Source organism: Sceloporus undulatus, chromosome 2 (assembly GCF_019175285.1).
Source record: "Sceloporus undulatus isolate JIND9_A2432 ecotype Alabama chromosome 2, SceUnd_v1.1, whole genome shotgun sequence".
Lineage (NCBI taxonomy): Eukaryota > Metazoa > Chordata > Lepidosauria > Squamata > Phrynosomatidae > Sceloporus > Sceloporus undulatus.
Genome location: NC_056523.1, coordinates 58205129 through 58220209, shown reverse-complemented (window position 1 = coordinate 58220209; position 15081 = coordinate 58205129). Strand labels below are relative to the sequence as shown.

The 15081-nt window shown below is 40.2% G+C and overlaps 1 protein-coding gene across 3 annotated transcripts in view; it reads right to left on the bottom strand.

Annotated features, from left to right (window-relative positions):
- Positions 1-1523: 1523 nt before the first annotated feature.
- The window catches only part of TASOR (transcription activation suppressor), a 92108-nt gene continuing 78550 nt past the window's right edge, over positions 1524-15081 (bottom strand). The window contains exons 24-25 of one of the 3 annotated variants that reach the window (XM_042451232.1): positions 8844-8918; positions 1524-1655 (exon numbers count right to left, since the gene is read on the bottom strand). In XM_042451232.1, the coding sequence (XP_042307166.1) occupies positions 8875-8918 (44 nt within the window). In that variant the 3' untranslated portion in view covers positions 1524-1655; positions 8844-8874. Of the gene's footprint in view, positions 1656-5502; positions 5636-8843; positions 8919-15081 lie in introns of those variants that run through there. The other 2 variants (XR_006102116.1, XM_042451233.1) reach the window with 2 other exon arrangements.

The following is a 15081-nucleotide window of genomic DNA, read 5'->3' as shown; positions in this document are numbered from 1 at the left end:
AGAAAACATCTGGGCTGCCCTTGCTTTTCTCTCTCATTATGCTTTCATATTGGAATATCTGTGGAAATGTTAACTATTTCAAAGTATCCCTAACAAAACTTAATTAAAAATACTTTTTTTGCTTCTTCTTCCTTATGTAAGTTATTTTGTTCTTGAAACATTTTGCCACAGAAAATCTTTGGATATCTCATTTTATCGAACATCTGTCAGCCATCAGTTACTACTTATCCTAATCTACTTCATAGAGATGTTGTAAGCCGATAAGGGAAGTGAGCAGTTACATTGCCTTTGAGCTCCTTAGAGAAAAGGCAAGATATAAAGTGATATAATTATCTATACGTAGTGCTACTGCTTATGTGGCAGGCTGCTGCAAAGTACAGTACTGAATGCTCAAGTATGATAAGGCATGAAAACAATAGTTTAAGAAGTCATGGCTCAAGCATATCTGAGTATTCAGAATTAGTATCTCAGTAGTTTTGCTGAAGATAATTCAACAAGCAGAATAAATAAAGCATTCTCAGCTTGGGTTGTTCATATTTTTAAACAGGTCCGACTCGCCGCCTGTCCCAGCAGTTAAAAACAAATTACAGCAACAAATAAAGACTCCTGAGTTCTCAACTCATGATAGGATTGATGGAAGAGAAAAAACAATCAATATGAATAAGCATCAGAGTGAAAGACATCCAAGTTTTGAAACTGAAAGGCCACCTTCATCTCATTTTGTTCCCTACGTGAGAACAAATGAAGTGTATTACCTTGATCCAGACGCCCCCATGACAAGGCCTTCAACACATGACCCGGAGCATCAGCAGCTGAATGGTACTACAATACAGAGTTCAAGAAATGACTACAGTGAATGAATATTCTACCATTATACTGAAATGTTATTTTCCTCAGAGCCCTTGTCCTAGTGACCTGCCTCTGTAGAAAATGAAATCTGAGTTAAACATTAAATTGTTGACTTAAAACATCTTTCTAATAATAAATATATTCTGGTAGTAATCTCCTAATGTACAAATAAATTTAAAATATTTCTGTCAAATACTGAGACTAGAATTCAGTGGAGTAGTTCTGTTGGATATCACTGCTTTGAGATATTGCTGCCGCACAGCAATCCATGCTTTGGCAGTTTGGGAATCCCTGGAACAAGTTTGGGTGCCCCAGGAGGCTTCAGCAGGGAAAGAGAACAAACTCTCAATTCTGTCTGCACTGGATATGGTAGTACACTATTAAATTTTTGCCTCTTTTTAAAATTGGTTGAAATTTTTAAAAATTTCTAAAAACCTCTTGTACAGTGGAAATATATCTATATTATACAACAGAGAGTGAGCACATACATTGGTTATTTACAATTCAATAATTTCATCTATATTTACCTTTAGATGTTTATTATACACCGCGGCAGACACTTAGCTCCGATCATGTACGGGATCCACTTTTTAATCCTAACATGGTGAGAGACAGACAGCAGGCCATACTCAGAGGACTTTCAGAACTGCGACAGGTATGGTATTAGTTGGCTCCATTAATAAGTATTTTAGTGTTACAATCTCAGAATTTTGTAAGTACAGTATTTTATGTTTGTTTCCTCTTCAGTTCTTTTCTCATTTTGTCCTTTAACATCCGGTTCTTTTCACACTCTTTGTTTATATTTCCTGGGGGGAAAAAGGTGGGGGGAGTAAAGATTCCCTTTTAATGGGATCTGTCATCCTATGGATCAATTAGTACCACTTTTCTTTCATGTGTGTATATGTGTTTTCAAGTTGCATGCCAACTTATGGCAACCCCCATGAATTTCATACAGTTTTCTTAGGGAAGGAATAATCAAAGGTGGTTTTGCCAGTTCCTTCCTGGTATTCCTTGGTGGTCTCCTAGCAAAGTCCTAACCAGGACTTTGATCCTGCTTAGCTTTTTACCATGTTTGTCTGATCAGTACATTTATCTTTGGGGGATGTATGAATATATTTTTAGTATAAATTGAAAAATAAAATACCTTAGTAATATGTTGGCCTCATTTGTTTACCTTATCTTATTCATACAGGCATCTCTTGCTTCTTGATTACTTGTTTTTCAACAACTCACTCTTTTGATGGTCCTAAATTGTACTCAGAACCCATATATTTGACATATGCGCCACTCCTTCAACTATGCGTCGAAATAATGGGTTGTGGTTATAATTTAGAATGAAAGAGCGGGTCATTAAAAAGTGTCAAAAGAAGAAGATGTGGCCTGGCACATGTAAGATGGAGATATTAAAGAGAGACGATGTGGAGTTAGCCTACAGTATGGCGACTTTCCACTAACGGCACTATGGTCAAGTTAAAATTAAAAGAAAATTTAGTCCCCCAGGGGCACCATTGCCTGATGTAATTTTTCCACCCTCTTTTTTCCTCCTCATGGGGCTTCTGTGATTACTGCTTAGCTGGTATGGGGGTAGGCAGAGAAGCTGACTGAACTAGTGGAGGAAAACACAAATGCAAACACATGACGAGCAGAGCCAGGGCAGTATTCTCATTCCCACCCCCTTGCCAGTGCAAGGGAGCCACTGTAAGGTGAAGGAAAACAAACAGCAGCAGCAGAGCCAGCAGTACTGGCAGCTGTGCTACAGTGGCCGAATGAAGGGAGTGGACTGGCTGGGCAGGGCAGGGGAGATGAAGAGGCTGATGGAACCAGCAGATATACACAAACACATACACCCCACAGGATGAGTAGGGCTCATTTCCCCCATCTCTACCCAACAAATATGAGGTTAGTGTGAATAGTCAGCCTGTACCATAAGACGGGGATGGAGAGAGAGGAGAAACAGCTCCTGGGATCAAGGAAAGGGTATCGCTCTTTCTTTGTGACAGAGAGAGAGTGTCCATGTGTGTCAGGGATTCCTTCCTTTTCCTGGGAAACTTCGGGCTTTTCCCTTGGGTGCCCAGCTTATTCAACAGGCTGGGGACCAAAGCACATAATAGTTCCGCATTTGATGATTTCCAGTTTTTGGCAGTGCCCTGGTCCCTAACTTGTTGAATAAGCAGGGAAGGGCTGCAATTTGTCTCTAGTGGAAGGAATCTGAGACTTGAGAAACAGTTTTCTTCCTTACAGCCCGTTAGGTCTAAGATAATTTAGAGAGATCTCTTACTGATGCCTCATATTTGAAGTCCAATCCACTAGCATTCACAGCAGGGCATTTAGTGTGATGGCAACCCCCTAAATATTAGACATATTTCAACTCTTCTTATTTTCAGGTCTGTGGTATCTATTTTTGCAAACCTTAACCAATGTAATTTAGCCTGTCCTGTATTTTATAAGTAACACAGACAGTGCAGATAAATTTTGTGTACTATTTATATTGTATTTTCATGGCTGTGCACAATTTTAGAATCTTACATCTAGTCAGCTAAGAGATATTTATAATATATTAAATAAATGTTGCTGATCTGTGTAAATGTTCAGCTGACCATTGGGTCATGGATCATTTTCAATAACTGTGGCTGGGAGCCTCGTTAGGGTTAGGGTGAGTACACGTCTTCTTCAAAAGTCTAATAGAGATGAGATGATTGAGTAGATTCATTACAGGAGGCTTTTGTGGGGCCAACTGCTTTGAAGGACTTGTGTAGCAATCTTCCTGACAGAGTAGATACATTGGCTAGGATGAGTTTTTACAGCCTCACTGGAAGGCCATGTACTCGCAGTGATGAGGAGTGCTTTTGGTTAGGTGAAGTTCGGACATCTTTGGACTGGGATACTCTTGCTACAATAGTCCAATGGACTGTTAACTTCTCAATTGAAATGTTGCAATGCACTCTATGTGGAACATCATTTAGTAATGAAACCGCTGGGTGAGATCATCCGGAGACACGGGGCGCGGTGTTATCAGTACGCTGATGACACCCAAATAGTTTTCTCTGTGTCTCCGACTGATGCAGTAACTAAGGCTGGTATCTCTCCTCTAGATGCCTGTCTGGCGTCAGTAATGGGCTGGATGAGGGAAAACAAACTCAGTGTGAATCCAGGGAAAACGGAAGTACTGGTGATAGGTTCCCCTGCTCCGGGTGGTGAGATTTGTCATCCGGTCCTGAATGGGGTCACGCTCCCCTTGAAGGACCCGGTGCGCAGCCTGGGAGTACTCCTTGACTCGTCGCTCCAGCTGACTTCTCAGGTGGATGCGGCGGTCAGGAGTGCTTGTTATCAGCTTCGGCTGATACGCCAGCTGCGTCCCTACCTCAGCCGGGGGGACCTTGAAACTGTTGTACATGCTTTGGTAACCTCTCGATTGGATTTCTGCAATGCGCTCTACATGGGGCAACCCTTGTACCACACTCGGAAGCTACAATTGGTTCAAAATATGGCAGCCAGATTGGTCACTGGTAGATCCAGGGCAGACCATATAACACCTATATTAAAAGATCTCCACTGGCTGCCTATTCGCTTCCGAGCTCAATACAAGGTGTTGGTGTTGACCTATAAAGCCCTAAATGGCTTGGGTCCAGGGTACTTGGAGGACCGCCTCTCCCCATATAGTCCGCCCCGCACACTCAGAACATCTGGGGCCAACCTGTTGGAGGTCCCTAAGTCTCGCTTTGTAACGACCTCACAGAGGGCCTTTACTATCTTTGCCCCCACTTTGTGGAACAAGCTTCCTGTACAGCTTCGTTCCTCTGCGTCGTTACTTTCTTTTAAAAAAGATCTAAAAACTCACTTATTTCGGCTGGCATTCCCACCTTAGTAATTTTGTTTTTTGCCCCAATTACCTTAAAGTTGTTGTTCTATTCTTGCCCTGATATTTTGATTGCTTGTTTCCCGTCCCTACTCCTCTGACGATGTTTTAATTTTTATATGTAATATTTTAACTTGTAATTTATTGTCTTCTATCTGTAAGCCGCCTTGATCACATCGTGGAAAGGCGGGGTATAAATAAAGATTATTATTATTATTATTATTAATGGTCTGGAGTTTGGAGCTGGTGGAAAGGGCTATTCCTAGGGTGGTGATGTGATGGGCAGGAAGCATTGAGCATGTGATCCTTATTTTGAAATCTCTTCATTAGCTCTCAGTCAGTGAGCAGCTCCAGGTTAAAATGTTAATATTTTCATCTGATGCCCTTAAGAATCAGGAGGAAAATATTTAAAGGACTGCTTCATCCAGTACAGACCCATTTGGGATTTAAAATCGGCTGGGATCAGTGTTTTTGAGGTTGGTTATCTCTTGACTCAGAAAGTTCTTGGACTCTTCTTTGTCTATTGCCAAGACACTGATATATCATGGCCTCCTTTGTCATCTCTAAGAAGTGTAATGGAGGAATAGCACAATATCCAATCCTATAGGCACTGCAAGTCCGTTACCTCACAGGCCAGATGCAATACAGAGGTAAGGCTGAAAGCTCTGCTATACAAGCATGGCCTGTTGGCAGTCTCTCAGGTGGTGGGAAAGCAGTTGCTACAGGTCATGCCATTGGGCGCTTCCACTACTCAGCCTCCCATTTCACCTTGATCCTCTTCTTTGATACTAACCCCATTGACATTGGTTCTGAAGCATGGTGGAGTCTACTTCGGCAAGGCTGGCTTGAGAATCAGCTGTGGACTGTCCTGGCACTCCAGGTTGATTACTTGATACTGGGGGCATCTTTTTGGTTCTGTCTTCACACTCACTATTCAAGAAGCCGAAGAAAAAGAAGAAGAATCCAGGTAATTCTACCATAATCAGTGCTTCTTCCCTACAGGCTGGGAAACAGCCTTACCCTCAGTTCAAACAATTTCCCTTGTGATTTCAGTGACTTTGCTTAGTTTCAGTTCCAGGGTGTCCTACTTCACCACATATCTCAGATGCAGGAGTGATATCTGATTGTGAGATATGGGATTCTCTCAATATTCAGAAATCAGCAGACTAGTAGTCAATACAGTATACTGTCAAAGTGGTTTCCCACTGTCAAGACTGTTGGCTTCCTCCTGTTCCTGCGATTTGCTCCAGTTCGTCACAACATGGGCTTCAGTCTAATAGAATCGTTCTTCATCCCATGGTGGCTGTGGGTTCCACTCTCTATCTAGGCTGATATTGTCCAGTTCCTGACATAAGTTCTTTCAGTACTCTGTAATGTAGGGAACACTCATCTCTATCCTGGAACCATTTGCCCAGATGACGACATGGACGTTGCTGTCACAACTATTATAGGAGCCAAGACCAATCCAGAGATGCTAGCTTGTATTGTTATATGGAACATTCCCCTTATGGATTATTATTATTATAACTTTATTACAGTCAAAGGCCAGCATCAATAATAAAAAAACAATACATAAAAACGATAAAATACTGCATAAAAATAAATAAAATAATATACACAATGAGCTGCTTTAATTTTAAGTAACTTATGGATGTCACCACTTTCACAGTTGAAACTGTGCTTCACTCATCACTGGGACCACCACTGGGACCCACAGTACCACCAATGGGATTTGTTAATGAAGCAATCAATACCACATTCTCCAGAGCACCAGGATGGCACTATTCTCCTCAGGAGAAGAACTATCAACCACCTGTGCTTCATCTGCAGTGCACATTATGGAGCACCAGCAAAACTCTCCCTCTTGATCTTCAGTTCAGTTGCTGGCATCTGCCATTCTGTCCACCTTGCATCTAATCAGAGTTTCAGAGTCTGCTACTCCATGTGCTAACCACCCTCAGCAACAATCTCAATCCATTTTAAAAGATGGCTCCTTTTCTGACTCTTGCTTGTCAGTGCACAGGAATCCCCTGCCTAGTGAATCCGGTGGCAGACCCTTATCCTCCTTTCCCTACTGATGATGTCTGTTCTTTTGATTTTCCTTTGAGGAGACTGTCTGGATCTTTGGGCCTACAAGTCACTTAGTCCGATGTAAGGTTGGACAATCCTATCTTCAGGGATCTCCAGCATTATGTTCCAGCTCTGCCTTTCATTGCATTCCTTCCATACCTGCTGCAGGTTATGCATTGCTCCTGCTCAACACTGTTGTCAGTTTCATCCACTTTGAAGAAATTAGAGGGGCTGTATACAGTTATGGACTCTGGAATAGATTAGTTATTGCAGCATCCAAAATCAAATTCAATTACAGTAGATGGTGCTCAGTCCAAGATCTTTAAAAAAAATCCACACAGCTCCTGCTGACCACAGAGGTAAGAAGCTGAATGCAACAGGGACAAAAGTCTATTCCACCACCTCCCTATTGAGCAGGATAGCCAACAACAACACCTCTATGAGGGCTTATCAGAAGTTCATTTGGGAGAAGGTGTCAGCATATTTCAACAGACTCGCCAAACAGAAGACTCCTTTCTCAAGGAGGAAGCTACTTTCTTGTCAGAGAGAAAATCAAGGTGACAAAGCATGCTGTGAACTGCACAAGAAGGATTGTCGCAAGTGTAGCTGCAATTTGCTGGCATGCCTGGTTCCTGTCCTCAGGTTGTTCCACCACTGCCAAGTCCATGATATAGAAGACCTGCTTTTTCTTTTTTTATTATTATTAATATTTTAAAACTTTACAATACAAATTATTACACTTTCTTCATACAAATATAAACCTATTCTTTCATACGGTTGGTCTGTTCCATGCTGACACAGATTCCAAATTGGAACACATCCATAGAAGGAGGACCACAGCTAAGAAGATGAGTTTCCAGACTCAACAACAGTCCGCTTCCTGTTCCAGATCTTATTGATGGAGGTAACATCCCTTGCTGATGCAGAAGGGCAACTGGTTTGCTACACTGGACCTAAATGATAACTATTTCCATATTGTATTCAGACCATCCCACAGGCATTTCCTGTGCTTCACAGTGGGTTCCTTTTCCTTTTTTACTTTTCTTCTGCAGCAGCAGAAATGTTAGGAGCCTTTCTGAGCATTAACTGACTGACCTGTTTAGTCTAGCTAATTTAACATAATTATTTCTTCCTTTTCTCTGCACTTTGGCATTGTTGATTGGTTTTTGGTGTCTAATCTCCGGCCTTGGAGTTACCTCATGGACATGGGTCTGGATTACCTCATCACTATCTTCATAGACTTGAATACCAGAGAAGGACAGTCATTTTCAGTGCCTCCTATGCCTGGGTGAGGGGCACAATGTGGGGGCGTGTAAAAACTGCAAAGCGTTTCCCCACCCCAGGACTAAGCTTCCTATGTGTCACAGGGATTTTAGTTATTTGTAATTTGTTGCTTTAACAGTGTATTTTCATTTATGGTTGTTAGCCATCCAGAGCTTTTACTGTATGAAGAAGGGTTGGGCGTGGATTAAATTTTAAAATAAATAAATCTTATTTTTGCTAGTTGTTTATGTCACAACTATTGCTATTACTTTCAGTGATATATGGGAATTATAATTTTTGAGTAACATCTGTACCATCACTTCCCCCCCAAAAAAACAAACAAAAAACCAAATACTAGGTTCTGTACAGTATGGTCTGGAAGGAGGTTAGTTGGGGTGGGGGTGACACCATGAATTACCACACCGGGCGACACCAACTCTAGTGACACTGCTGAAATTGTCAATGCCTTCCAGCAATATAAAATTGATTGTGGTAAATTGGCAGATCTGAAAATGTGTTTTAACAGTTATCTCTCATGTGTTAAGTTTTGTCAATGGAGGAAGCTTTTTACAGGAGGAACAAATTACAAAGACAGTCCAGAATTATAGAGCCTCATTCTATGCAATGTATAGACTTGACTGAGACAATGCACAATTCTCCAACAGAACCAAGGGCATGGCTAGGAGATATATACTATTGCACTCTCTTAAGTTTTATATAGTTATTCTAAAAACTGTAGTGTTTTCTAAAAACTGTAGTGTTTTTCAAAAATAAATATATGAGAATAAATCACATTGAAACTTACTCTGGGGTTTGATAGCATCAACAATGAATGATTAGGTGTCTTTGTCTTCTGACTGTGTTTCTGCTAACTGATTTGCTGTGAAGGAAAAATAAAAGTAAAGTCAGAATATGTAATCTATATTTAAAATAGCATGCATACATATTCTCTACCAACATTTCAATTAAAGCAGAAGTATTAATTTTAAAAAAAATACTTTTCTTGTTATACTGATTACCCAACAGGACCTTACTTTTTATTGTTACTGCAGTCCAGAAAGGTAGCTGAGTTCCACATTACTAACAATTTATTGTTGTAATTGACAAATACGATGAAATACTCTCTGGTTCCCCCAAGAGGCCAATTCAGATATTGTAGTTTGGAAAATCTAAAATGATAGCAGCAGCAGCAGTAGTATTCCACTTCTCCCCCCCCCAAACCTAAGCATCTCACAGTTTGAAAGAACAATACAATTAAAAACACACAGAAAGTTCATTGAAGTAGAATTAAACTATTTATAGCATTAAAACAATTCACGCTCAAGTTAAAAGAATAAAATGCAATTAAAAAGTTAAGAAGCCCTTAAAAACAGTATGGCTCAGTTAAAACAATACAGCACCACCTAGCTTATTCTTTAAAAACTTTCTGTTTTAAAAGCCTACATGAATACAAAGGTTTTAGCCTGCCAAGAGAAGGACAAGGAGAGGGCCATTCTGGCCTCCCTGGGAAGTGAGTTCCAGTGTCTAGGGGAAGCCACCGAGAAGGCCCTCTTGTGTCTCCACCAGCTGCGGTTGCGATAGTGGTGGGACTGAGAGAAGGGCCTCTCCTGATGATCTCAGACTCTTAGCTGGTTCATACAGATACAGCCTGTCAGGTTGCCAGGACCATATAAGCAGCATTTTGAATTGTGCTTGGAAAACAAGGTGGCAACAGAGGTGTTTCAGCAGGGACAATATAGTATGGCCCCTGTAACTTGCCTCAGTTAACTGGCTGCAGCTCTTTGGACCAGCTGAAGTTCCTGAATGCATCTCTGTGTGTATTCTGTCTTATGTCAGGACAGAGTACAGTGGTACCCCGGGTTACGAAATTAATTCGTTCCGCGGTTAATTTCGTAACCCGAAATACCTTCGTAAGCCGAATTCCCATAGGCGCTAATGGAAAAATAGCTCTCTGCTGCCCTCCGGTGGCGGAAAATAGCGCCGCGGTTTTTTCGTAACCCGAAGAAACCTTCGTAAGCCGAAGCAATAAATCCCTATGGGATTTTTTCGTATCCCGAAAAATTCGTAACCCGGCGCATTCGTATCCCGGGGTACCACTGTATAGGCATTAAGATAACATTAGACAAATTCAATTTGAAACAATTTTACAAATTTAGTGCGCAGTAGAAAAAATCCACAACCAAGTCAAACTGAGCTCCAAAAACACTGATGAAGATCCAGGTTTCACCTAGGCAAGGGGAAGGCTTTCCCCAGCTAGGATGCCACAGCACAGAAAGTCCTCTCCCATGTCCCCACAAAGTGTATTGCTCCCACTGGTGGGATAAAGAGGGCTCCTTGCAGAGCTCAGTGTTCACTCTTGTGTACCTTCAAGTCATTTCTGACTTATTATGGTGACCCTAAGATGAATCCATCTTGGCAAGATTTGTTCAGAGAAGGTTTGCCTTGCATTCCTCTGAGACTGAGTGAATGTAATGTGTCCAATGTCACCCAATGGGTTTCTATGGCTGAACAGTTGAAGCTTGGTATCCAAAGTTGTAGTCCAGAGCTCAAAACACTACACCACGCTGGCTGCTCAGTGTTCATGCAAGTGTGTGTGTGTGTGTGTGTGTAGTCATTCCTTCCAGTAGTGATTTCCCAGGTCATTTAGAGCTTTAAAGGTCATCATGGCGTTCTTGAATTCTGACCTGAACTACGTTGCAACATATCAGGAGGTGATATGCTGGAGGTAAAGGACAGCACTTGCAGTTCCTTTAAAACCAATGTATATGGTTTCTATTTAATAATCCTACCAGCAGCCTCCATGTGGTTTTTGTTGTTGTTGTTGTTGTTGGCATTTCTAGGTTTTGTTCAAGGGCAGGTCCATATAGAGCACACTACAAAAATATAAATTGGAAAATTATCAATGCACAAATTATTCTGACCAAATTATTCCTGTTCAGGAAAGGCTGGAGCAGGCTCCTCTGAATTCTCACTTCATTTATTATTCTTTTTTGCTTGATGTCATTTTGTGAAGCTTCTGTTGAAGATCTAACATTGATTGCTGTTGATCTAAAGAACTAAAATAGAGAATGACAACTTTGTTTAATAGAATATTCTTTCAAAAGGAAATTTTAAGATTCCCCAGAGCTGTGTAATTAGTCCATTCAGAAGACTTGTTGAAATTTGCATCTACATTTCTCTGCCCATCATTCTATAGTAGTCACTGATGCTTGTTATGAATTAACGCATCATCTTTAATCATTATGAATGTTTCTTCAAACTGCATGGTTCACTTTTCTTGGGTTTCATGGCTTATATAATACGTATCTCCTGGAGAGCGATTCCTGCACCTCTTGATATGTTGCAGAATGTCATCCAAGAATGTCTTCTTATCAGCAAAGACTTCTAGCCAGTTGTTTCATCTGAGACTAATCTTACTGTTAGTGCTAGGTGATCAATGTAAAAAAGTATTTCAGTACATGATTTTATTTTTTATTTTATTTTATTTTATTTTGCTTTTTGGTTTCCATAGTGTATCAAACCATTTTCCATTTAAAATAGTCTTCATCAAGGTGAGGAATGATTTTATAGTAATATGAGATTCTGATGATTCTGAAGTGTCTACTAATGCAGCATTCTTGTGGTAAATGCAAAGAAAAATAATCCTCTCTATAATCTTCTGAGGTAGCCTGAAATTTATACAGAGATTCTAATGGTACTAGAAGGATCCATTTGACTTCACAGGCTGTAACCATAAGAATGGGAGCCAATGTATCTAGAGCTGTCTTGCGCCAGTACTCTCCATATGGCGTTTGGATCATCAGTTTACGTTCTGATGTGTTTTCAAGGTGGTAGCAACATGTTTACCCAAAATTATGTGTATAATTGCATGGTGTCACCCAACTGATTCTACATCTCCCTTTTAGTATTACGATGCTTAGTTAATACCTGCTTGCTTATGGCATCTCCCTGGTTGTTCACTGCTAACCTCCAATGGAGGACAAGTCACTTGACAGCAGGCTTGGTTTTAGATCTATTTTGGATCCAATACATATGTGTCTGTTCAAGTTTTTAGGAGTTTGAACATTTGGGGGAAGCAGGAAAGGAACCACTTTTTTGTCCAAGCTTTTAATTGTCCTACTCTATCCACTGTGCACATTTTAATATATTTGCATGCTATCGAGTGAACTTGATGGACCTTCATAACTCTTTCTTATATTGCACCAAACCATTCTCTTCTGTCCCTCTTTTGGGCTAGTTAACAATAGAGACATTTTTATTATGAGCATTGAAAAAGCCCACATCATGGAAAGAGAAGTTGTGTAGGTTCTCCTAATAGAGATGGGTGGCAGTTGTAGATGAATATTTGAGCAGATAAGAGAGTGCTGTGTGGCAAACACCATGTTGTTATTGTGTGCCTTCAAGTCGTTTTCAACTTGTGGTAATCCTAAAGTGAACCGGTTTCCTTGGCAAGATTGAGAGGGGGATTTTTTTTTCTTCTGTGGCTGAGAGTGTTACTTGCCTAAGATCACCCAATGGGTTTCCATGGACAAGCAGGAATTTGAGCCCTGGTCTGCAGAATTATAGTCAAACACTCAAATCACTGCACCACACTGGCTCTTTGGTAAATAACCAGCTGATTCTAAACTTTAGGAAACTTCTATGTGGGGACAATAGTATAGACAAGGAGCTCCATCCCTGCTTAAAATATATGTGCTCAAAAGTACTCTAGAAAGATTCCTTGGAATGGTTCTTTTGTATATATTCTGCCATCCATTGTCTTGTTCCTTTGGGTTTATTTATATTCAAATCTAGGGATCTCATATTGAGAATCAGCAGGCCCTTATACAGATAGACCTTGAAGACCTTCCTCTTTCGCCAGGCTTTCCCCCTATGAGCACCAATGTTACTCTAATCCCCTTCGATGATGTATATTGTCAATCCAGCTATTGCATGGTTTTTATGGTTTTAATCTGTCGTAGCTCTGTATAGTCTTGGTCTGTTCATGTTGGTTTCTTGTTTGTATGGAGGGTGGGTTTGCACTTTGTTGAGATATTATTGTAACCATTGTTTTGTGGAATTTTAATGTTGGAAACTGCTGTGATCTGTATTGGAATAGCGGTATACAAATAATAATAATAATGATGATGATGATGATGATGATGATTATTATTATTATTATTATTATTATTATTATTATTATACCTCAAAGAGCAGTTCCAGCCTTTAAGTCTTAAGAAAGCTAACTTTATGTTAAAAGAGGTCTGCCTTGTCATAACCATCCCGAACAGCTTAGCTGGAGATGCCAGTGACTTTATCAGTTCATAAGACCGTAACTGGAATAAGAATAAGTAAAAAGGATGGGATTGAAATTTCATGTTCTTTGAGCATGCATTAGCAGGGCTGACCCAAGACTTTTTGTTATTTGAGGCAAAAGAAAAAGTGGCTTTTTCCTATGTACAGAAGTGACTAGCTTGCAGTTGAATCATACTTCAGTATAAACAGCAGAGCAGTATCCACTGCTTTACCTGGACATATCAGGATAATTTAAGGAGCAGAAGGCAGGTCATACAACACTCACAGCTGGGTTGTCCAACAGCTTGTAACCATTGCCTCCCAACCTCCAATGCCTTAGATGATCACCTTACTCTGTCTTATGGCAGTGTCAGCTTTTTCATGTCATCATCAAGGTCAGCAAGACTAGAACTCAGTTTGGTTTTGTTCCATGATTTCTTGCTTTTTTGGAAGCTGTTAGTCTCTGTCCTTATAAGCCTTGTACAGTAGTCCCTTTTATCTATGGCAAATATGTTCCAAGACTCCCAGCTGATGCCTGAAATCATGGATTGTACTGAACCCTATACCTATAATGTCTTTGGATCATGATTGATCATAGGTAACTGAAAGCATGGAGAGTAAAACCACAGATAAGGGAAGTACTACCTTATATTTTTCGACCATGGCTGACCGCAAGTAACGGAAATTGTAGAAAGTGAAACCACAGATAACGGTGGCGTACTATATCTTTAGTATATAGTATATCTTTCAGAGCTATTCATCATTGGCCAAACTGTTTACATGATTCTGTTAGTCCAAGTTAAGTTGTGGTTATAAGAATTTGTAGAAAAAAGTCTTTTAATCCTCTTTTCAGCTATTCAAATTGACCATATTCTCTGTGGTACTTCTCATTTGGGGTTTGTTTTTTGTTTGTTTTTAGGGTAGGTGTTGAGCTTGTAATCTTTGTGCTTTTATTCTTTTCCTGCTCTTCTATATGATATATACAGTAATTAAAGATTAAGCTAAAAATATTATAGGATTATATTGTTAATACTTTAAGGGCAAAAGACATGGTTTGACTGACTTTGAAGTAGGATCTTATAGATGACCACAGAATATGTTGTGTGCCTTCCAGTCATTTCCAACTGGTGCTGATGCTATCACAAGATTTAATTGGCAAGATTTGCTCAGAGAGTGACTTTCCCAAGATCACTCAGTGAGTATCCATAGCAGAGTGGGTTTTTGAACCCTGGTCTCCAGTCATAGTGCTCAAACCACTGCACAGCACTGACTCTATAGAATATATAGATCAAGTCATTCTGTTCCATCTGGTTGTTCAGTATTGTGAAAATGTTTCTATATGTATGTGTGCGTGTACACACAAGCAGACATACTTCTTGTCGCTGGTGTTATGTCCCTTCAAGTCAACCTTGGCTTATAGTGACTCTACCCTAGGGTTTCAAGGTAAGATTTATTCAGAGGTTTGTCAGTGCCTTCTTCTAAGGCAGAGAGAAAAGCCAGCAGATTTCCACAGCTAAGTGGGGGTTTGATATCTACTCTCCCAGAGTACTAACCTATTATTCAATCTGCTACTATTTGGGCACCTTTAATTCAGAAGATGTTGAAAAACAACAATGAAGCCAACTTTAATGTGGTTAGCATATGTTGTATTTACAACTGTGCTTAAAGTTGACAGTACTAACTGGAAATATGCACAGTGCATGACAGTAGTGAGCTAAATCCAACGCTGTGCATTTATTGCTGCACTAACCTGATGGAATTTTGCATTC